This window comes from Prionailurus viverrinus, chromosome A2 (assembly GCF_022837055.1).
Source record: "Prionailurus viverrinus isolate Anna chromosome A2, UM_Priviv_1.0, whole genome shotgun sequence".
NCBI lineage: Eukaryota > Metazoa > Chordata > Mammalia > Carnivora > Felidae > Prionailurus > Prionailurus viverrinus.
Genome location: NC_062562.1, coordinates 107,745,230 through 107,770,652, shown reverse-complemented (window position 1 = coordinate 107,770,652; position 25,423 = coordinate 107,745,230). Strand labels below are relative to the sequence as shown.

The 25,423-nt window shown below is 35.1% G+C and overlaps 1 protein-coding gene across 6 annotated transcripts in view; it reads left to right on the top strand.

The window, feature by feature from the left end:
- Positions 1-25,423, top strand: part of DGKB (diacylglycerol kinase beta) — a 667,308-nt gene that overhangs the window by 445,080 nt on the left and 196,805 nt on the right. For all 6 annotated transcript variants that reach the window (XM_047848700.1, XM_047848697.1, XM_047848698.1 and 3 more), the window contains one exon: positions 23,047-23,137. In XM_047848700.1, coding sequence (XP_047704656.1) covers positions 23,047-23,137 — 91 coding nt within the window. The remainder of the gene's footprint in view (positions 1-23,046; positions 23,138-25,423) is intronic.

Genomic DNA, 25,423 nt, shown 5'->3' with positions numbered 1-25,423 from the left:
CTAAGACCAATAGAATTTAGGAAAAAAATTGTGATTAGGATATGGCTAAAAACAGGAAGAAATTGTATGGATGCCCACTTCCTGAATGTCAAAGAGAGAAGCCTTCCTATAAACTCTGTGTGACTGAAAGGAGAATCGCTTAGTGGGATCACTCTACCCCTCTAATTCCCATTTTCTCATCTCTAGAATGTGCAACATGAATTGTTCCTACATTAAAGGGTTGTTAAATGAATTAAATAAAATGGTGGATGCAAAGCTTTTTATGTAGTACTTTCCATATAGAAGTCACTCCATAAATCTTAGTCACTAGAATTATTATCCTCGATTATTATCCTGCACCTGAGGTTTTCAGGACCTGGAGCAAAGTACAAATGGTGTTCCCCACATTATGTATCTAAATATTTAAAAGTTTTAAATCGGTCTAATCAGCTTGCTTATTGTCAAATAAAATAGGCTTTTTCCATTACATTGGTGTAACAACAGAGAAGGCCAGTTTCCAACTCTTTGGAGTTTCTCACTTGGAAGTGACAGCACAAAGGGAATGAGGCCCTGGCCTCAGCTCTCAACAATGATCCTTTCTCGTCTTTCTCCACCTGCTGCTCCATCATACATTTGAGGAGCTTCACTTTTATCTATAGCACAGTCTGATCTCATCTTTTGCACATAGCTGCCTCTTGGCCAACCTTGGACCTCAGATACACACCAGAATATTCTGTAATCAGAAAATAGGACTTTCCAGGCTCTAGAAGTATGTACGCGTCTATTTGGGCAGAGATTAAAGGAGGAATTATTGTATTTGAAACAATTGCTTAAAGCCAACTAAACCCATCAACATTTGACATCAGTCAGGATTCCTGCCATCCTGAAAGTTTCTCAAGCACGGGATTCCTGCCACCCTGAAAGTTTCTCAAGCACAGACTAGAATCAGAAAGTGGGGAAAAATATAATTTCTTTGAGGCACCTAATGAAGGATTTCATTGTACAATTTCTGGTAACAGTGGTGTGTGAACTGGAAAGTTGGTTCAACAAAAAAATGATTCTGTACATGGTTAAGTACTTACAGATGATGAAAGAAATGGGAGCTCGTATTTTAAAGAGGGTTCCAAAACAAACACTCACTGAATTCAGCATAATGAGATAAGAAAACATAGCCAAGGAAATGAATTAGATTTACAAATAACAAATTTAGAAAATGAAGAAATCTTGTGTAATGGGGGAAAAAAAGTCTTAAAATGTATATGTGACATAATTGTCTACAGTATTTTTTAAAAAAGGATTTTGGTAAAAACTAAGAATTTTTTTAAATTTTTTCTTCAGATGACATTCCCTAGTCTCATTATGCCTTACTTTATTTCTGTATTTTTAATGAAAATTTCCTCCTATCCTTCCAAATTGGTTTTGATAACAACTTCTTTTGTACTTCACAGAAATGTGTAAATATTTATAATGGACAAGAGCAAAAACATGGATTTAAATTTTTCACTTCTTAATTCTATATGCATAATCAGCTAGTAAAAAGAGGTCTAAAGAAAATGAGTAGGTAAATGCTTTCATGTACATAGTTTATTTAAAATAAGGGATCTTTATGGTCCCTTTGAGTTTTTAAGATTTCAGTATATACCTTACCGTATACATTTCCCTAAATCTGATAGTGTTTTGTACAGAAGCACATTGGTTGAGGTATTTGATGTTAGTTTTTTGATGAAAATAATCAGTGTTTCTAGAATATATATTAAGTAATTTTCCATCCTTTATAAAGACTAGTTATATCATTCCCTAGGGTATATTTGGCCTTTTGAATTACTGGTGATTTCCTCTACCACAAATTTTTTAAACAGATTTGGGGTACTTTTACATTTACAAAAATGTTACAAATATGGTATAGAGAATTTCCATAGACCTTTTATCTAGTTTCCCCTTAACGTATTACTTAGTCATGATACATTTACCAAACTAAGAAGTGAACACTCAAAACTAAGAAATTAACAATAATATATTTTTTACTCTGTTTGTATAGGCAGATGGATTAGAATGCCATCTTCTCTTCCCCTAGAAATGACTGAATCTCCAAAGAGAATCAGGGTTCATAAAGAAGTCAGCTTCAAAGTTAGTGAGGCCCCATCAGCCAGAATTAAATTCATTTGTTGTTCATTATTTCCTGCTTTCAGTACAAATCTTTCTCTTGCAGCCCCACAATGTACACAGTTTTTGCCGGGCCAGCTGGGTAAAGTCTAAACTATCCCAAGAGTGTCTGACTGAGTGACTCTGATGTACTTCACCGTCAGTGCAGAATCATAGGGGACAGTTAGTAGCCTGGCAGATCCAAGAATTACCCATTCCGGGAAAACCTTTTGTGAATTAGAAAGACTGGCATTTTAGACAATCATCAGAAAAGCACTCTGGGGAAGGAATAGCACTGTACTATCTATGAAGACATTTCAGAGGGAAAATCCCAAGGCCTGGCTGTGAACACTTTTACATACTGCCAAGGGGAGCAAAACTCACCTGGGATCTGGAGACTTGATTTAGTAGGGAGTCCCGGGAGGGCCCGAGGGATCAGGAGAGGGCCCAGCTAACACAAGGTGCATTATTGTCGGTGGAGAACACAGATCTTCATTGTTACACGGATAATTTGGGGTCCTGGCTAGTTATATATATATATATTTATTTATTTATTTATTTTGATATACACTGTTTTAGTACGAATATCTTTTGGGACTGCATTTGTTACCAAGTTTTAAGTACATATTACCAGTTTTATTAAAATCACTTAAGTGTTTTCATACCTGTCCTAGAATGATAAGAATGTTCAGTGAGGAGTTTTAAAATAGAAGACAAAAGCATGGGCCTCAAGAAAAGAAAGTCTATCCTTTAAATCATAAAGCAAATCAAGAAAGTTTAACAAGACTACCATCAATGCAATTTTTCATTTTTCATTTTAAATTAAATCATGAGAATAAAACAATTTTCTTTTTTTTTCTTTCTCTTAAGAGCTTAGTACATTATAATAGACATGACATTGAATGATTGCTAAATTAATGAAACCATTGTTAGAGTTCTCTACAAGCTAAGAGATAGATTTATAAAAGGTACATTTGGCTGGCTGGCTGGCTGCTCAGCCCTATTTTTGTCCCTTTAGCTTTGAAACGGCCTAATCAGGAAACAATTCTGCACAGTGGGGCAAAGGATAAAATCCCTTGAGACAGAACTCAGAATATTGTGAAACCAAAGTGCCTCAAATTTAGAGGTTCTCATGGTTCTGAACCCCATATCCTATAACCTGGGTTCTGTAACATCACAACCTGGACTACAAAACACAGAGACAGTCCTGTACTTCCACTTTCTAAATATTGCCTGAAGTTTCAAAGGCCACATGGAGCCTTGGGCTATGGGGTCTCCCAGAAATTTTCCCCATGGTTTTGGTGGTGAGGGAGGGGCCCCGAACTCTCAACACTGTCTTCAAAATTTCCACATTTGGCCATTTATAGAAAGACTACTTCTGCTTCAAGGAATAAGACTACAGTCTGAATGTTTGATCAACTTCGCAAATCTGCCTGTATGGAAATATCTGGGTATTCCTTAATCACCTTAGAAAATTAGTGCGAAAGTATTCATACAATGGCTTTCCGTGGATTTCGTATTTAAATAAGCAATGCACGTGCTACTGAAGGGGCAGGGGAGGGGCACAGTCATGATTTTATAAGGCTTTTATAATTCTCTTCCCTAAAGTTTAGAGCACTGTAACAATGGTTTCATTAATTTGTGAATCCTTCAATGTCATCTCTGCTATAAAATACCAGACTTCTAATGGGTTTAGGGAGAGAGGAAAATTATTCCTATGATTTAATTTAAGATGAAAAATTGCATAGTTAGTAACTTCGTTAATTTTTGGTGGGGGGGGTTGCTGGTAAAATCTTCATCTGGTATAAGGTTATTTTTGTGATAAGAGTAAGCATCTGTTTTCATGGTCTCTGTGACAAGAAGGATAGAACATATATTTAAAATATTGCATGATGAATTAGGTTAGTTAGGAAATTAAAGAGAGTTTTGAGAAACACAAAAGGTTACTATGGTGGATTGTCACAGCAGGTGACTTTGAGCCTCATGAAGAATCCTTTCAAGCTACCTCTGAATTCAGCCACAGCTGTCTTGGGTGTTCTGTGCCAGCTTGAGCTCACCTGATGCTGGCAGCTCCCTGCAGGAATAGGCTGGGGGTTCACCTGCTTTCTGCCTCTGGGCTTTGCTTTCTGAGAAGAAACTAGAGAGGCATGAGAGGGCCACTTGTACTCTCCTGTGTCCTGGAATATCTGTGTAACATTTCCACTGCTGGTATCCTTATTTGTAGAAAACTAAAATGAAATTGTGCTTGAAACAAATTTGAGCCAACATTTCAAGCCAGGTCTCTGTGCTGTCTTCGGTTGACTCAAATACTAAGACCCCCATGTTGAGGCTGGAAATGTATTCAATTTATCCAAAAAATATTTTGGAGAACTTACCAAATTTGAAGCATGTTCTGTAGGCATTGAGGATATAGCTGTGAAACGAGATCATTGTCTTGAAGGAATTTTTAATCTTTTGGGGGAAACATAACCGACAATTAAAACATCAATATTTTGAAAGGTAGGAAGTTCGATGGAAGAAAACATGGCAGGGAATGCCAGGATGGGGCAAGGGTTGAATTTTAAATAGAGTAGTCAAGAAGTTCTCTGTGAGAAGGAGACATTTGAATACAGACCTGAAAGGCATATGGTTATTTTGGGGAAGAAAATTCCAGACAGAGACAACAGTAAGTATGAAGACTGAAGACAGGTTTGTGCCTGACGTTAGCAAAGTACAGTCAGTAGTGAAGCCAATACCTGGCCTTGAACTAATAATTTATTCTCTCTGTGTCTCACTTTTGTCTCTTGTAAAACAAGGGTAACTCCAGTGGCAAATGCACTGTGAGGAGGGAACCTGTCATTTGATGTAGGGCACATAGTATATGTTCAATAAATAAAAACTCTTATTACTCACTTAGTTTCATCTATTCCACTCTCAGCGGAAACATCAGTGAAGGCTTTGGATTCAGCAAACTGCATATAGAAGAGAAAATTAAAACTGTTTTTCTGCCTGGAAAGTTTTCCCAACAGAGACGTGGCTTTTTCCTCACCCTTCATTTGTATTATCAATGACTTCATTTTGTTGTTCTGGCCTTAGTGTGTGCAATGTCCTAACACAGCTACCAGCCTTCAAAAAGTATCTCTTTGGAGAAGAAGGGGAGGAGATTGTTAAAAACCTGTCTAGTCACAATGGAAAAGTGAGGTACAGGATGCTTTGTAGTAAAAACAACAACAACAACAACAACAACAACAACAACAAAAAACTGATTTAGTTTGATCATCCAGAGCTAAAGATAAGTAAAAATTTTCTAAGAATGAGAAAGAGAAATTTGTAGGGAATGGGAGTATCATGAAGTTTTTAAGGCAGTAAGTGGATGGTTTACCCTCTCAATAGGATATTTGGCAGTGTCTAGAAACTTTTTTTTTTATAAGTTTATTTATTTCTTCTCAGACAGACAGAGAGAGAGAGCAGAAGGGCAGACAGAGAGGGGTAGAGAGAGAGGATCCCATGCCCCCTGCTGACAGCAGTGAGCCCATGTGGGGCTCAAATTCACGAATCATGACATCATGACCTGAGCTGAAACCAAGAGTCACACACTTAACGGACTGAGTCACCCAGGCACCCCTGGAAGCATTCTTGATTGTCACAAGGCAGAAGTACAAATGGCAGATAGTATGTAGAGGAGTGGTATACTGCTAAGCATCCTGCAATTCACCGGACAGCCCTTCACAACAGAGAAGTATCTGACAGTTAAATATCAGTAGTCCTGAGATTGAGAAATGTTGTTCTAAGGCAAGAACGTTCTTTCATATAAGAATCAAAGAAGACCTCCGAGACTGGGTCTTATTATCACAGGGTTGTTAAAACAGGTAAGTTCTAGATCATATGGACTTTATAGGCTTAATTCCATTGTATCCTCAATTCAAATAAAGTCACTGAAGGACTTTAGTAAGGATGTGGGTGAGACCCTGGGGGACAGGTGGGGTTGCTAAAACTTGACTTATATTTGGAACAGATTATTATAATGGGAGTTTCAGTTGAGGCATATTCCAAAGAGAGGTGCTAATACAGAACCAGTTTTAAGACCATTAAAACACTTCACCACACCAAAAGTATAAAACAGCCAATGAGTATAGGTTGGAAGATTGTTGAAGAGGATTTCTCTGGAAGGAGATAGGCCATCAGGTTCTCTTCAGCCCTCCCAGTGAAGTCAGTCCCTGTGAACCCCACCTAAACCAAAATTAGGAGAGGACGTTTCCAAAATTCACTTAGAGATCTGTGTATGTGTCCACTTGCCCTGCAGCATATTATGCGTGAGTTAGGTCTGAATGAGATAAAGGGTGGGACGCTGACTAAAGTAGCTACGGACAGTAGAGCAGAAGACTGCAGGGTGTGGTCTCTGAGTTCATCAGGCAAACTTGGAGTCTGAAGGCTGGATCTGTGAGCTCTGCAGGGAGGGGGGGAAGGCCATGAGCTGCTTTGGGATTGTGTTACATCCTTCAGAACAAACAAAGTCGCCTCAGCAGAAGGAAATGGAAGTCAGATTGGCAGCTGCCCAGAGGATGTGGAGGAGGTCAAAATGAGGAGTGGCAGAGCACCTGACCATGTCAAGGATTGTGGCACAAATATCTTCAGTGGTAGAGGTAAAGGGAGTACAGTACAGGGAGGAATCTCTAAAAGGACAATGAAAGCAACGGCTCAAGAGCACAGTCAATGTTAAAAATAAGACAGAAGTAAAAAACACGAGTGAAGTTTTCTACTGTGATACAAATCAAGAACTGTCTCACTCTCCTTCCCTCTTGTCATACCTGGTGCACCAAATTGGCAAGGTCAGAGAACATGGTTTGTGAGATGGATCGGGGAGAGAAGTCCTAGGTGAAAAATGAGTGAAGAACTTCCCCCTCTCCCTTACTATCGACTTTCTTCTTTCATCAGCCATTAGCCAGGATAGGAAAGACATTTCAACTTTAGGTTAGGAGTTTTGATGACACTAGCATTTTAATTAATGAAGTAAAACTTTATTTTGATCAAAAAACTAGAGTAAAAATAAAGACAAATTTCAAAAATGATTTAGTACCTGATAACATCATTTCATTCAGTTTAAATCAACAGAACAGTAACTGTTTCACAAATTGAAACAGTGAACAAAACCTGGATCCTCTTTGGAGAATAGTTTGGGAGTGAAGCAGCAGTGTTTGAAAAGGTATGTTAGAGCATGTTTGAACAGGATAGGAAGTGTTCTGCCAGTATAATATCCCCAAAGTAAGGGTGACTGAAAACCACAAAATATCATTCTCTCAAGTTCTTTGCAAGGGTAAGGGAGCCTTGTTTACTCTGTTCAGTTAAGAATCTAAGTTGAGGGGCACCTGTATGGCTTAACCAGTTAAGCGTCTGACTCTTAATTTCGGCTCAGGTCCTGATCTCACAATTTGTGAGTTCAAGCCCAGGTTCTTGCTTTGCGCTGACAGCACTGAGCCTGCTTGGGGTCTCTGTCTCCCTCTGTCTCTGCCCCTTCCCTGTTCTCTCTCTCTGTCTCTGTCTGTCTCTGTCTCTCTCTCTCTCTCTCAAAATAAATAAATGAACATAAAAAAGAAATCCAAGTTGATACCACAGCCACATACTTGACCCTTGCCATTCAGTGCACAAGAACAGAAGTCCAGAGGAGCTCACTTTGGCTATTAACTGTTCCAGTCCTAAAATGACTCACACCATATTTCTTAACATCTTATTGGTCAGAAGTAACCACATGGCCCCCTACCACCATAAGGGGACCACGAGGTGTAAATCCCATATGGTTTCCTAAAGGAAGAAAGTAAAAATATTTGTCAAATTGTGGTGATCCCATAATCAAAGGCAAGTGATGATAATGATTTGGACTAATGTAGTAACAATGTATATGGACAAAACTAAATGGACAGATTCAAAGGATATACTTGAATGAATTCTCTTAGAGTCATACTATTTTTTTCTCATATTTTTAATTTAAACTCCAGTATAGTTAACATACAGTGTAATATTAGTTTCAGGTGTACAATATAGTGAGTCAGCAATTCCATACATCACCCGGTGCTCCTCCATCACAACAAATGCACTCCTTAATCCCCATCACCTATTTCACCCATCCTCCTCCTCTCCCCCCCTTCCCCTCTGGTGACCATCAGTTTGTCTTCTGTAGTTAAGAGTCTGTTTCTTGGTTCCTCTCTTTTTTTTCTTCGCCCATTTGTTTCTTAAATGCCACATATGTCTTTCTCTGACTTCGCTTAGCAAATGGCAAGATACCATTCTCTTTTATGGCTGAATAATATGCAGGGTCAAAAATAGGCACCATTTCTGTGTTTTCCAAGAAAGCACATGAGTACCTAACACAATATGTAAAGTGATAGGTAAATGCATATAAACATGATTTGATACCTGCTAATTGCTCTAGGAAATGCTAAGAAACCGTCATTATCTGTAACCTCTCCTGTTATACACACCTCTCATTGTGGTCAAGATACCCACAAATGAGACCTTGTTTGTGACCCACAAAACAAGTCACACCTAAGTCTCAAGGATGAAGACACTCTGGATGGCACTGCTTACACATGTGTTGCTCTGACTCACCTGCTGCTTGTGGGCATAGTTGCCTTGCATTTGCATTACAGGCTACATTGCTGATTGTTCCTTCACATTTTGTTTTTAAAGTATTTCTAAACACAATATGGAATATAATTATGAATGTATATTCCTTTCTAGAGGAAACCTTTGAAGAAAACTTCAAGTTTAACTTTAATATTTAGTTTTTAAATCTGTCTTTAGTTATAATTTGTTATTTGAAAATATGCTTAATTGCAACATATAATCCCCTTTCAGTTTAAATTTTTATGGAACTGAAAATAGACTAGTATTTGGTTTCAGGTAAAATACTTTGTATTATGAAACAGAGTTTAGTCAGTGCTTTGCCATGTATGAAGAGAAATGAGAAGGAAAAACAGTAAACATGAAAATATATACAAACGTTCTTCTTCCCAACAGCAAATTAGATTTCCATAAGTTATAACGCTAACGTATTTGGGATACAGCAATGTAAATTTGCTAGAGGCAAAAGTATGGACTGAGGGTTAAAACCCACTCATAAAATGTAATCAATTCCAACTTTATGAATTCTTGTTAGAATAGCAAAGTTAGTATATGGCTATAGCTATTTTGTTTTCATCGTATCATATCTATTGTATGGTAAAACGTTCCTTTCTTCGCAATTCTAAGTGGAAACAGTTATTTTATTTCACATGGATTTCATAGAGATATATGAAAACACAGTTGAAAATTGCATTTTTGATCTCACGCGATACATGCTGGTACCAAATAACTTTGAAAAGAAATAAAAATAATTTACATTCAGGATCTGTCATTTATGATACATGCCATCTTGAGGATTTTTGTTAATCCTCGACTTTGCAAATACCACCATAGTTAAGACTTTTAACCTGGATTTATATAGTTCTAGGCACTATCAGGAGATTTCAAGGAGACTGTAAAACTTCTGAAATTTTAGGCATGGTCCTTTTACATATGTGTCATGTTTATACTTTAGGAAATGAGGTTCATGACTCTTACCAAAGTCTCAAAGTATCATGACTCACTGTCAAATAAGAATGGCTGCTCCATTTACTTCATATAATTCATGAAGCTAATTACAGACTAATTGGCTCTAGTGTCTAGATATTTTTTTAGTATTTTACAGGTTTATTTTTACAAAAATGAAGGAAAAAAACTTTTTAGCCCTTCACTAGGATTTCTGCATAAGTTAGGGCTGACTGAGGAATTCAGGTTGATTCAAGTGTTAATAGAAATCTCATACCTCATCTTTACCTGTGATTTCAGGTCCTTGCTTTTGTATCGTTTGCAGATGGTTAAAATGCAATCATTAATAATCATGGGGATAGATATAATCCATGTTGCAATGACAGAGACTTAAGTCTTAGAAAACATAGTCATATTGACTGATGCTCAGAAGTCTTGAGTCCGATCTCGTGTCTGACATAACTTCCAACAAATATAGATTTGGCTTCTTCATCCACTGGAGAAAAACACTTCTGTGATGCTTTTCTGCTCTAAAAGTGGGATCCCACAATTAATAGTTTTATTCCCATCATTTATTCTTCAAATATTGAGTGCTTATAAGTCTAAGGCACTATGAAAGACATTAAAATGAAACTGACAGGTAGAGCCCCTACCCTCAAGATGTTGACTATCTAAGAGGACAGCAAAATGTTCATAATATTTTGAAGTGGTAAGTTTTGAAAGAAGGATATATATTTAATGTTTACAGTCAGTGTCATAAAGTGGTATTAGGACTACCAAATATATTCATTTATGTGACACATTTGCAGATGGTGACCTTCTGTATGATAATCTTGGTACATTTCCTTAGAAAATTCTGTTTTTCTGAAGTCTGTTTCTCCACGACTTTTGGTTCTTGAGATTTATGCTCCCGTGCAGTCTGGTCCTGAGCTTCATTAGCACCTGATTTACCATGAGTGCAGATGGTTATTGGAAATAAAAAGTCAGCCATTTCCTATGATTAAATCTCTCCTGGGCTGCATCTCTCTCTTAGCTATTTCCTTACTATTGCATATGATTCATTTGCAAGCAGAACGGTGATTATTATATGATTGTTAAATCTAAAGTGGAAAGGAAAGTAGATTATTAGAAAAAGTCTAGTAGCTTATTAATATATATGATGTGCTACAATGAAATGATTTTACTGAAGTATTAGCGAGATGATAGATTTATGGATGATGAGAGAAAATTACTCTATTTTGACGATTGAATGTAACAAAAAGAATTTAGAATTTTTTTTTCTTTCTTTTCTCTATTTGTTTGCCTTTCTTTCAGGGGTTGCTTAAATCAGTAATCCCTCAAAATGCTTCTTCATCCTGGTCACTTGCCAGTCTTTGGGCAATAATAATATTGTGAGTCTAGTAGGTTTCACTCTTTCAGAATTTTGCACATTCTCTATATTATCCTGAATTAATAAAGTTGATGACCACATGTTACAAAGCCATAAAATATAAAGAAACTAGTTGATTTGCCTGGTTATTACTATATTTATTTGCCCTATCATATTCCTCTACTTCAAAGTAAACGTCTAAGTATTCAGTTGAAAGACAAATACAGCCACAGTCACTAGAACTCTTTTCTTTCACATCCATTTCCATTATTACATTTTTTTAGGTTACCAAGTTTCAACTCTGAAGGCTTGAATATACAAGGATTCTGAATAAAATTTGAATATTGCTTTGGTGATTTTTTGTTAAGTGCTTTGTTGTCATTTCATAAATGTTCATACAGCCAGTAATTGCATCAAAAGGAAATACACAGACTGCAGAAATATAAATTTTGTATACACACTGCTATTAACAGTATTCTTCATAAGACATATAAACTGTACAGCTAAATATGTGCCCCTACTATGCTGGTACAATCTCAGTGAGCTAACTTTGTATCTCTTCTAGGATCTTTGACTTTTTTTCAAGAAGTTTTAGGTACCTGCTTTCTATCGCTGGGCCTTTGTGCCAAAAATGTGCTGCCCTCCCACTAATTGTAACCTCTCATGACGTATCTTTGCTTTTCTTTCTTTCTCATATTACCACAGCAATTTCACAGTATTTGTGTATTTGAGAATTCCTATCTTCCTCACTACACTGTAGGGCAAGCACTAGAGGCAGAGCTATGGAAAGCTTTACTGGCTTTTGTATATGTTGTGCTTAGCACATTATGAGATATGTAACGTGTTTTTGTGTCTTTTTCCCATTTCTAGTTAGCAGCACACTAAACTCAACGGGTTAAAACAAGAGTAATTTATTATTTCTCATACTTCTGTGGGTTGGATAGGCAGCTCTTCAGCTTCAGGAAACCAATGGATAAGCAGGGTTCGGCTCGTATATTAGAGCTTCATCTTCACATCATTTTCCATCCTGGGCTTCTTCTCAACATGGAGTCCATGGCACAGAGCTCCAAGAGGGGGAAAGTGGCATTTACAACTTGCACGGTGTTCCTTCTGCCACATTCAATTGGTCAAAGTAATTCCCTAAGGCTAGTGACCCGCAGATTCAAGGTGGTGGAGAAAGAGATTGACCTCTGGAAGGGAAAAGTGACATAGTCCCACTGCATAGGGGCTTACATGCAGGACCGGAAAGAATTTGTGGACATTAAATAATACCATTAGTTATTCAATTGTAATCAAATTTTGAAGTCCAGGAATTGGCTGATTAAAATGTGTATATTTTGTTATGTATTGTTTGTGATCTTATTTTATACATATTCTGTTCTAAGAATGAAAAGAGATGGAGAGAGTGGTTTATTAATTCTAAGGGGTCATAGGCAAACTAATCTCACATTTAGATACATAATGGCTATAAGCAATATGAGAGTAGAAACTTTGTTTTATCATTGATGACTTTTTAGCAGCTACAACAGTACTTGGCACGTAAGAGATTTTTAATACATCTTTGTTAAATGAATGACTAAACATAACTAATGGACATTTATTTGGTCTTTTCTTTCATGTTCCTAAAGAAGTTGCTTTTTGTTTTCATCCATCTCAAATGATTGGGTTCTAAATTTTTAGAGAAATAGTTGAATGGGAAATAGAGTTCTCACATATGTGATTTCGTGAATCTATAATAATTAACTCTGGCAAGATTCAGTGACACTAAAGCATTTTATATAATTATGAATAATCTTATGATAATTTTATGAATATTTGACCATTCACTAAAGAGTGCCTCCAAGAAATTTTCTTTTCATATTGATTGATACAAAATGACAATGAGATATTCTCTCTAATCTGTATAATCTGTTCAGACTAGGAAACATCTCTAAATTAGTCATTAACCTAAATGAGTGACTATAAATATCCAATAATATTCAGTATGTAATGATTTCAACACTATATCTGGGTTCACACTGTAGTACTACTTGTGTGGACAAAGTATATCATTTGGCTCGGCCTCGATTGAAGTATGCAGGTGACTTTTTATTTAAATTCTGGAAATAGTGGAGCATGTGCCTAAGTACTTTAATATAGCAAAAAATGGTGATTTTTTTATTTGTTTATGGTAATGTAAATTGAAAATAGTTTTATCTTATAAAATATTTCCAACTGGATTTCATCTTCATTTGTTATACATTTATATGGGTATGATTTCAAATACAAGGAAACGGTATATAGACTAGGCATATTTTAAAAATAAAACAGTAGATGATACGAGAGAGAAAAAGAGGAAAAATGTTTCTTTCACATCTGTCTTAGAATTATCTAACATGTACTTGAATATACCAGCACAATGATTAATCCCCAAACTGTAATGTCTCCTTCTGTCAATTAGTTTATATACGAGTCAGCCTGAATATTTTATATAAATTAGAGCATATTTACTATCAACAAAAACAGATCATGATATTTCAGGGAGTCATCTGGGTCCCTTAAGATATGAATCAGTGACAAAAAATGTAATCTAAATAAGAATGGATTTACTGACTCACATGTTAGAGTGTATAATTCTTCAATTTGATTAAAAATACCAATATTTTCAATATAATTCTAGTATCTGATTCCTGTCCATATCATTTTTATATACAACAATTAATGTGTTTGTAAAACCACTCCTCTGTAACATTGGAAAAAGGAGTTATCCCATTCTTCAGTTGTAGTGTGAGCAGAGTTTTAAGGTGAACCACATTTTCAAAATGCAAAGTTGTGCTTCTTGTTGCAGAATTGGAAAAGGCTTCTAGTGTGTGAAGAAAAACCAAAAGTAAAAAACACTTAACTAATTTTCAGAGAATAGAAACAAGTTTTATTAGAAGTATTTTTTTACAGTGGTGACACTGTGGCAGTCTTCACAGAATAAAGGTAAGGGAAATAATGTGTGAAGGAGCTAGAGAGGTGTAATTTTTTTTTCATTATTTTTGCAAGTTTTACAAAACAGAGCATCTAAAAATTGGTCAAGAGAAACATTAAAATGCAGCAAGGTATAATATGTTCTAATGAACAGAATTCCTAATTTAAAATTATTCTGTAATACTGAGGATAGTCATAGAGGATTTAATTGGCCTTTCAGTGATGGAAAGTAAATGTGTTTTACGAAAATATTTGCATAATATCTTTTTTCTCGTGTTGAACTCCTTATGTTGTATTAGAAACTGCTTCATCTACTGATTTCAGATGTCATTCATATTTTAATATGCAAAGCAAATGTCATTAAACAGAGTTACTCAGTTTAATGTGAAGTCCTTCATGTAGTTCTTAACTGTACAAAGTTATCAATCAATTTATATTCTGGTTAGAAAGAGTTGCCCACAAGGCAGGACAGAAAAAAACAGGAGCTGTGTTTACTTTAAGTTTAGTGAAACTATCTTATTTAATTAACGTCCCTGAAACTAAGTAGGTATTTTTTAAGTATCTGTTGAACTATATTAACACTGTGTTCTTATAACTGGTGCTTAAATAATTGACTGGTTTAGAATATTCGGTAAAAGAAAATACGGCAGACAGAAAGGGTGACAGAGACAGAGACAGAAAAAGAGAAGAGGAGGAAGGGAAGTCAAATGGTGAATGTCAGAAACAGAGGTGTGGCAGACAATTCTTTCCCTAACTAGCTCAACACACTCAATTCATATTATCCAGCTGGTTGTCCCTGCTGCCACTAACGGCCATTTGGTCTTCCTAGGAGTACTTCCAGCGGGCAATATTGTAAGTGTGTAATTATAGTCTCATCATCATTTTGGTAAATGCAAAAACATAATTGTATCATGGTCCTCAGAAGTGATCAGGCTCTTACTCATTTGCTCAAGTTTACCAAGTAATAAAATTTATATACCACTTAAAATAGAGGGAAGGAGGTGGTAATTCCTTTCTAGGGATTGGAACACAATTCTTTCATTCAAGACACCATATCCATGGTATCACAATCCACGAAAACCATATTAACTCCCAGACTGCTTGATAATCATGGAATTAGAGCAAGGGAAAAGGGAGGGTTTGAGAAGCTGTGTTAGAGGGAAAACCTGACCAATTTCCTTCCTTAAGTAAGTCTTGCAATTCCCTTTTACTGTGCACATGGCTACAGCATCCTGTAAACCTTTAACACTTACAATTAATATGAAATAATTTAATGTAGTTCCCTGACTAGGTATTAAGTGTTGCACAAGCAGAGACTTCTTTTATTCTATGTACAAATGTAATCCCATTGTGTGTTGTAGTACCTGTCTCGATGAGGTGTACCGAATATTGAATAATTTCTGTCCCACCAGAGAGAAGAGCAGTCTAGTTTCCCTTGATGTCCAGAGTTATGCAGGGAGACCTGCTAATTCTCACATTTGTAGTGCCTTCCTCTTTTTTTGTTTTTAAATACAGTGAAGGCATGTTCACGTAGTAGTCACTTTCTAGTTATGAATAAAATAATCCATTTAAATAAATTATAACTTTCTTTTATAAAGAGGCATACAGAGCTTCATTACATTTTCACCATCCATTTTGGCTTGGCTCAACATATTCCTGTTTATCTTAGTGGGAAATACTATCTCTACCTTAAATATTTCTGCAGATGATCTCAGGCATCATGGTGTATTTCATCAATTCACGTTTCACTAGGTGAGTCTGTTCCTAAGTTATTGGATATATAGGAAGGTAATTTGATATATGGGAAGTTTCTGGATACGGGTGATGGTAAGAAGTATGAATTTACTAGCTGCTTAGTAGCCATTACAGACTTCATTGACTATAATGTAAGCGACAGATGCAAATTAGAGATACTTCAAAAAGGGATGTTTTACGAATTTTCTTACAAGATTGTTTCAAATATATACACATGGAAATAATTCTTAGAAAATTCAGGGGGATAGCAAGTCATGACAAAAGTAAGTGTAGTTATATTGGCATGTCTAGTCAAAATATAAGCACAAGTAATTATGCTGAATAGAAATTATCCACCTTAACTCCTTTCTTTGTTACCACTGAGTTTCACATCTAGAAAACTTGTATGACAAATAAATCACCTCATTTAGATTTTCTAAATATCTCATTCATAATAATATATGTGAAAATTTTCTTAAAAACTATAATGAGCAGTGTGTCAGCTGCTGGTAACAGAATACACAAAATAAATAAAAGTTTATTTATAAATCTCCCATGAATAGAAATCCAAAGACAGACTGTTTCACAGTTAGCTGATAAGGCAGGGATCTGGGTTAGCATCTAGGTTTCCCATGCCTTTTCCTTCATAGTGGCAAGATGGCCGCTCCATCTCCAATTATAATCTTACATGACAACATGCAAAAACAGGAAAGGAGGGGCAGAGCTTTCATTTTGCATGTGTCTCTTTACCAGAGAGGAAAATCTTTCATAGAAACCCACAGTATACTCCCATCAGGTCCCATCGGTCAGCTCTAGATTACATTGTTATCTTTAGTTGGCTTATTTCAGGAGAGGGGAATAGAAGTTCTTTTAAAATAGAAATATGAACAAAGGAGTCATCTAATGGTGACCTATATGACCTATAACATTTCCCTTTTGGCTTAAGGAGAAGTTTCAGGTGATGCTGCATTCATTATTACATTTAATGAGAGACAGTATGGGAAAAAAGCTAGAATTTCTTGAGTTAGGTTATGCTCCTTCCCATGTGATGTTAGGAGAATGAGTTTGCAGCCTCATTGGGTTCACCTGTGACAGTGTCTTGCTCAATAACAGCAGCAATTATTGCTATCACAATTTTGTTTCATCTTTCAAACAGTTTTCATAGGGAAGCTTTCATGATTGTGAAATAATAGTAAAGATCTAATTATTATGGGAAGATACTCAATTGTAAGCATGCCTGGACATCATTTATACATTTTATAGGTTTAGTTTTACATTTCATATAACTATTAATTTATCACTGCTCTTGGGACCTTACCATGTAGATACTTCTTTAGCATGGACTTGGCAATGTGGCATCACTACTGCTTTTATACTTTTCCATTCTCACTCTCCTAATTATTTCTAATAAAAAGTAGAGAAAACATTTAAGAAAGAAATGGTTGATTCGCACTTACAGTAGAAAGTTCTTATATACAAAAACACTCATATATAACCACATATTCTTTTTATTTTATAAAGAGAATTTAAAAAAATAATTGAAAAATCATACTGAAACTTTTTGATCTTTGGATGCATCCTTTTGTAGGGGAAATTTCTTTACTCATGTCAGAGCAGTTCAGGTTAAAAATTGTACTTTTAGAATATCCATCTTTTTTTACACACTAAGACAGAACATTGTGTGATTCTGTCTGAAGTTTCTGTAGCTTGTTTCATTGTCTCCTGGGGACTTACCATGCATATCTTATGAATGAGCATTAGATACAAGCACTTTTATATGTCATTAAAAAGAATTATATCTGTACCTATTGTTTGGAGATATGAAAAATGTTTGCTCTCTTTGGCGTGAATATAAAATATCCCCACTATGGTCATTACAGCTGTGTTTCTTCCTTATGAAATAATATTATCAACATTATTCACTTGCTGTGAAAGGATTATAAATTACTAGTTACAAAACAACAACATGGGTTTCAGGGTATCAATAAAATGTGTAGTATTTGACAATACAGAATATAGGGTCCCTTCTGCCACTAGTACGTTCCTGTGGGTAGTAATTGCCATAAAACTATAGTTTCAAATTTCTGTAAGCAAACGTATAACTCTTTGTGCACTTCAGTGTTTAATACTGTGATTTTTATAAACTGGAGTAAGAGTTCCCATTCATTCCCAAATCTCAAACTTTAATCTCAGCCTTTTTCATAACCATTTATTCGTGTATTTACAGTTGCCAGTCAAAAGAAAAAAATTAAATTGCAAATCTCATTTGGTTGGGTATAGACTTCATTCTTAACAAATGCCTGCTACTGTATGTAGTCCGTACAGATGACAGTTTGCAGATGTCAAGAGGTGACAGCCTAAGCTACAAGTGTCCCCAGCCTTGCCCCCTTATGTTAACCTATGGTTGCTGCACTGTCAAAGCCCTGCTGTCCTGCCCGCTCTGTTTGCCACCCCTCCCCCCATAGGAGCTTCTCTTGCCTGGGGCTGCAGCTCTTAGATGCTGCTGGTCTGCCCAGGAATCAGGTCCCACCACGGCATTACCACTTGGCTTGTGTATTTTTACCTCACTAAGTTTGGTAAGAAGCGAGTAACCCTATAACCAGTGTTTAGTGTCATGGCTTTTGATACTGAAAGATAAATAAAACTGAATTGATTGTATGACATAAATGCACCTCTTGAAACACTTACCCTATTGCTGTGAGCCAAGAGTGCTGCCTGCATCTTTTAACACTGATACTGTTAGCCAAGTTCAAAATTCCTGCTGTGTTCCTAGCATGTTCTGTAGAGTTGTGAGACTGAATCTTACCATTAAAGTTAGTGAATTGTTAGAAACATTGTTCTTCGTGAGAAAACGATTTTCAAGCCAGAACTGAAATAACTGTTGAAATACTTTCATAACAGGACAAAAGTGAAAGAAAGCTAGTGAAAAAAAATGAGATTTTTGAAACATCCTTAATGGATAGAAAAACATACTGGTTTTAAATCCTTTCTAACTAAGCTGCTTAAGACATTGTTTTTACTTTCATATTGAAAAGCAATGATCAAAAGAGTTTTATTTTCTGGGGCGCCTGGGTGGCGCAGTCGGTTAAGCGTCCGACTTCAGCCAGGTCACGATCTCGCGGTCAGTGAGTTCGAGCCCCACATCAGGCTCTGGGCTGATGGCTCAGAGCCTGGAGCCTGCTTCCGATTCTGTGTCTCCCTCTCTCTCTGCCCCTCCCCCATTCATGCTCTGTCTCTCTCTGTCCCAAAAATAAATAAACGTTGAAAAAAAAATTATAAAAAAAAAAGAGTTTTATTTTCTTATCTCATGAGCATGTTATCCATAAAATATAGATAAAATTGCTTAGTTAAGGATGCTTGAAAAGGGGAGTCAAGTGTCTAATAGAAGGCTTTTCAGATGTTTGCACATTAAGTAGTAATATCTTAATAATTTTATATATATTTATAATAGAATAAAAAAGAAAGACATCTGTGAGAAAAAAAAAGCTGACCCTTAATTTTAAGAGTAATTTCACTGAATTAACAATTCTCTGTGTTTATGACTTCTGAGCTTTCTACATAAGATAAATGAACCAGCTTAACCCTTCTCTTTATGTTTCAAATTCATTAGAAATGATCTTAATATCTAATTAGGCTCTTTGTTATTCTTTGTGGGAAATGCACTAGCAATTCATGTTCCGTTTGTTTGTTTTATGTTTGCTGCATTTACAATACGTAGCAGACAAAAGCCAAATCAAAAAACATGTATACCAGGAAGAAAAAAAATCCAAGGAAAGTATATTGAAACTAAATGACCTGTTTGTAAGTTCCGAACTTGGAGAACAAAATATTACCTACATTTTATAATGACAAGTATGATTCTTTGCTTGAACAAAATATCTGGTAGTTTACATTTCCCTGAGGATATGTAAAAAAGACAAAGTGGCCGTTGGGAAGAAAATCTTGACAAATGTGAGCTCATTTTTAAAAGTTTTTACCTGAACATCTGGTAGCCACGCACGTTAAATATTAAACCAAAACCTGTAGACTTACAATTAAATTCATTGAAATAGGATTTAATATATTAATGAATTAAAATTATGATAATATGGGTCACTTTTTGTAGGACATTTGTCATCATACCTGGAGTCACAAAACCTGTCTAAGAATACAATAAATTTGAGTTTGGTGTGGATGTTTCACAGTGTGTTAAATGTCCAGTTACCTTATTATTCTTAACGTCCAAAGCTACATGTTTTCTCTGGAAAATTTGAGTTTGAATTATTTGGATCTTTGTCTAATGTTAGCCGTAAAAGTAAATAGCATACATGCTTAAATGTGCTTTTTTGCATTTCTACAACCTAAAGACCAGTTTGGTTGAAAAAATAAAATTTAACAGCTTTTAATTTGTCATGTGGAATCTGATTCTATGTGTTTTTTATTACCTCCATATATTTATCTAAGTGAAACATAAAATGGTTGTAATAATGGAGAATTTAAAGCAGCTTTTGCACATGAGCAGTAATGCTAACTAATATGGGGAATAAAGACTGAATGTAAATTCTCAGAGTTTCTTTTTTTGGGGGATGTATTTCCTAAAGTTGGTATATTTTGGTTAGCTGATACAAGCCCTCCATCATCCTAATTAATCTATGAAGAGTTTTGATGGACAGAATGGGAAAGAAAGTAGGGAGTAACCATTGATAAGGAATATAAGCAGTCTCATGTATGTATATGTATGTGTGTGTATGTGTGTACATCTATATATATTTAATTTTCAAACTACCGTGCAATATACATTAGATCACAGAACCTGTCATAATATAAACACACATCCTTCTTTTGCTGGAGTAATGTTCTGGTATTTCTACATGTATATCCAGAAATAATAACCTTGGTATGACAGAAATCTATATAATCTAATATCATGAGTTCCTACTGATACTACTTAATTTACGCCCCTTATATTGAGCCTCTTTTCTCCCTTTCCCTTGCCACTCGGTTTAGCCCTTCATTTATATTTCATTTGTAATATTCCAATAGCCACATTTCTGTTCACGTGACTAGCATTTCAACATTTTAGCCCCCTTATTCATTTCGGCTAAACTTACTCCTCATAAACCAGAGCTGGCCATGTCACTCAACTGGTAATAAAGTTCTGTCAGCATCCTATTAATCTAGAATGTCAACTCCAAACCTCCTAGCTTGACATATATGTTCTGAAACAGACCTTTGTTAGCCCCTACCCTGTATTCTCTTAAGTCATTCTGCATACCTAAACTGCCCAGAACTTGTTTTTCTTCCTTGTTTGCCACCTTCTAGTGACCTATTAAAGTGTCGCCTTATCTTCTGAAGCTCTCTGGCCTCTCCCAGGAATAAGCGGTTGACTCACTGAAATGTTTCCCCATAACATTTTGTTCATATATTATATAAAGAATTAACTTTTTAATCATTTCATATGTCCATAATCTTACAACATTCTGCGCTCCTTGGAAACAAAGCATTGTGATCATATTTATATATTTACAACTTACCCCAGTAGCATATAGAAGTTAATGTCCTTACTGAATATTTGTTGAATGGATGGATGGATGAATAAATGAGTCCAAGAACGTCTGGATGAAATGCTAACACAAGTGTTATTAGAAAACTTGCTGAACATAGAGAGACAGTTCCAAAACGTCATAAAACATCTACTTGTTATTATCCTAAGATTGTCTTGAAACTACTGCATAAAATCATTATTTCCCTCTCAGTTTATTGAATGCCAAGTTTTCATCAGACTGATGAATCAATAGGAAAATATTTTTAATTTGTGTAACTTCAGCTATTGTGTAAATTTGTAAACTTACATATATTGAATGAAGTAGATATTTACATTAATTTAATATAAATTTGCCTGTAGGCTCAGGCTCACAGATCTTGGTGTTAAACCTATTCTATCTAATTAGCTATCATCTCTTTCTAACTACTCACATATATGAAGTCAGGCCATAACTCGAGGAAAATATTCTCCAAAAAAGAGTAAGGATTCATGGTACTAGAATCCTAGGCGTAGGACACTTTCAGATTACTGGCCTGAATATGGTGATTGATACAACAAGAGCTAGTGACAATTTTGTAAGTAAATAAGTCCTTGTATGAGGCTATTACTGGACATGTCTAGATAGATGAAATTAGTTTTATAATTCCTAATTTCATATTAGAGAACTCTATTCAACACACTGTAATAATAAACGTTGTATTAGGCTCCATGTAATTTTCCATAACTGATCATAGGGCTGAATTAAGTAAGGTCCTTGACAAATGTATTTTTAATTGTTGAAATGTTTTACCTTCTAATGTGAAAAGCACATATCAATATTTATAAGCCAAAAAGAATAATTTGTTATGAGAGATGTATTTGAATATGGCAAAAATTTTTGTTTTGCCTTTATGTGCAAAAATGAATCTTATTTTACCTGCTTTTCTTCTAATTGAGGGCATAATACCTTGTTAAAATATGTGTAATTAAAAATTGCGGGTTTTTTTCATGAGAATGAACTTTTAAATTCAATATTGGGTAATACATTACCTAATGTAATTAAGTTACATTAAATGATCATAAATTTATTTACCTGGCACAAAGAAAGAGAGGGTTACTGGATCATGGGAGAAAATAAATTTTGAGCATCTTACTTCCAGATTATATACTAATATATTTTAAACTATATTTTTTGCAACTTTTGTTATACTGATAAAATGCTACTACTTCTTTTGTTCTCCCATATGGTATCATAGTTTTTCACTACTATTCACAGAAAAGAGGCTACTGTCTGAAAAAAATAATGGCTATCCCAAAGTTACTAAATTTTATCTTTATGGATAACCACTATTTTTTTTCTTTTCAATATGCTATTCAATCATGTCAATCTCTGATGAATACCTAGCCATCTAGAAATATTTAGCATTGTTAGCTTAGTCTCATTTTTCTCATAAAAAGCTCCAATTGTTTTTTTCCCTTTATGATTATAGAGTTGCTGGTCTAAATCAAGTTGTCTCTGAACAAGCTAAGAATTATAAGCGCTAAAATCATATTTTAAAACCTGAACAACCAATATATATAAAAGTCAAAGATATACTTGTATCTATCAGATCAACATATTCTTCTAATTCCCTCAGAGGCAATCATATAATTTGACACCAACATTTAAACTTTGAAAATTATGTGACCATCTATTATATTATAGATGGTATATGTCCTCAAACCTTTTTTATGACTTATAATACAAGAAAGGACTGCTCAATTAAAAAAAAATCCCTTCTGTTATTGATAATTGCCTAAGCTGCTTCTTCCTTTCCTTTTTCAGAATGAAGAACAAATTTTGGTATTTTGAGTTTGGCACATCTGAAACTTTCTCAGCCACCTGCAAGAAGCTACATGAATCTGTAGAAATAGAAGTAAGAAACATGAATTATATTTTATAATACAATGAAATGGCTTGAGTTTGGTTATTAATGTTTGTGACAGTCCATGTGAGGAGTTATACTTTGAGCAATCCATATAACTTTAACCCGCAATCCTAAAATTTCATTTCTGTCACTCATTGCGATTCCAACACTATCTGAATTATTAGTATAAAGTTAAGTTTTGAGTATGAGTTGTTTTAATACACTATAAAAGGATGAGAGGTGGGACACAACTTTAGAAATCAATGGAGAAGTTGCTAGGCATAGTGTGGTTAGAAAAATGTAAAATGAAGGAAAGTACTTGAAAAGAAAGGAAAAAAGTTGCAAGATACATTAAAGAATACTTTATTTTCAGGTCTCAATATCTTACAATCTTTAAAACACAGTTAACTAAAATTGTACTTGATTTTGTGAATAAGACTTAAAATATATACTTTTCCATTCCATTCCCATTCATTAACTAGATTTTTCTCAGTTCCCGAGGTTGCCATTTCCCCATTACATTTATAGGAAGCGGAAAAACCAAAAAAGAGGGCAAAGATAGCAAGAAAGACAAACTTTGAAAAGATTTGGAGCAAATAGGTCCTCCAAAAGAATATAGCTACTGTGGGACTAAAATTTTTGGAGATAGGTTATAATATAAAATGACTTAGTTTTGTTGAGAGATTTTAGGGGGTTAAGAGAAAGGAAAAGTTACATTTTGTTGAGTGGTAAAGACAAACCAAAGGAACATAATTATGAAACAAGAACATCTAATGACTAGCTGATATGAATTGTGAAATATTGGCTTTAGCACTTTTTATTTAAAAATGAATATTGGCTTTAGCACTTTTTATTTATGGATCCATTGGATCATGATGGTCTGCCTGAGTTCTTCATTATTCTAGCTTTCTCGTTTACTGTTAATGATTGTGACAGCAAAAGTGGTCCTATTTCAGAATGTAACCTTTTTGGGGTTTTTTGGCGGATAAATTCAAGTATTAGAAGTAGAATTGGTGATCATGGAATGGAAAACACTCTCCGTGACCGAATCAGATCATAACCCTGAAAAAGAATATAATCCCAAAAGATGAAGGATTTGGGTTCGACATGGGCTTTCTGTAATTACTGTTCATCAAGATTTATATATGTATATATATCATATACATATGTAGAGAGTGATATATTTAGATAGTTATACATATATATACACATATATATTTATAAAAAATAAAAATCAATATTTCTTTAGCTTTAAAATCATTATTTTAAGAAATTCTCAATAAAGTGGATTTTTAGCATTGTTTTACCCTCAGAAACCTATGCTCAAAGAAAATCCATAGAGGGCAAAAATGAAAAAAATAAAAGTATGACTTCTGGTTGAACTTAGGGTGAATACTCTGAAGCCTCTTGCACTTCTCCTTGCTTTATCCTACCACTGAACACTGACTGAAAAAAAGTGTTGAACTAGGAGAGAGAATTCATGGATAGGAAAACTCAGTATTGTCAGGATGTCAGTTCTTCCAGCTGGAGGACTGACACTACCTGACTTCACGGCTTACTATAAAGCCACAGTAATCAAGACAGTGTCGTACTGATGAAAGGACAGGCAAACAGATCAATGGAATAGAATAGAGGGCCTAGAAATAGACCCACCCCATAAATATACTCAAGCTTCTTTGACAAAGGAAGAAAGCCAATGCAATGCAGCAAAGGAAGTGTTTTTTTACTAATGGTGCTAGAATAACTGGATGTCCACTAACAAACAAAAAAAAATCTAAAAGAAATGAATTCACTCTTAACAAAAGTGAACTCAAAATGTATCAAGAACCTAAATGTAAAACATGCAACTATAAAACTTCTAGAAGATAACATAGGAGGAAATCTAGATGGCCTTGAGTATGGTGATGCCTTTTAGATACAACACCAAAGGCGCACAAACAGTGGAAGAAATAATTGATAAGCTGAACTTCACTGAAATTAAAAACTTCTTCTCTGTGAAAGACATTGTCAAAAGAATGAGAAAATAACCCACAGACAGAAAATAATTGCAGAAGATATATCTGACAAGAGACTGTTAACCCAAAATATACAGACTCTTAAAACTTAATAAGGAAATAAACCACTCCACTGAAAAAAATGGGCCAAAGACTTTCACAGATACCTCACCAAAAAAAGACATACAGGTGGCAAATCACCATATGAGATGATGCTCCATATCACATCATCAGAGAAATTTAAATTAAAACATTAATGAGATACAGCACTACACCAAAACACCAAATGCTTGTGAAGAGG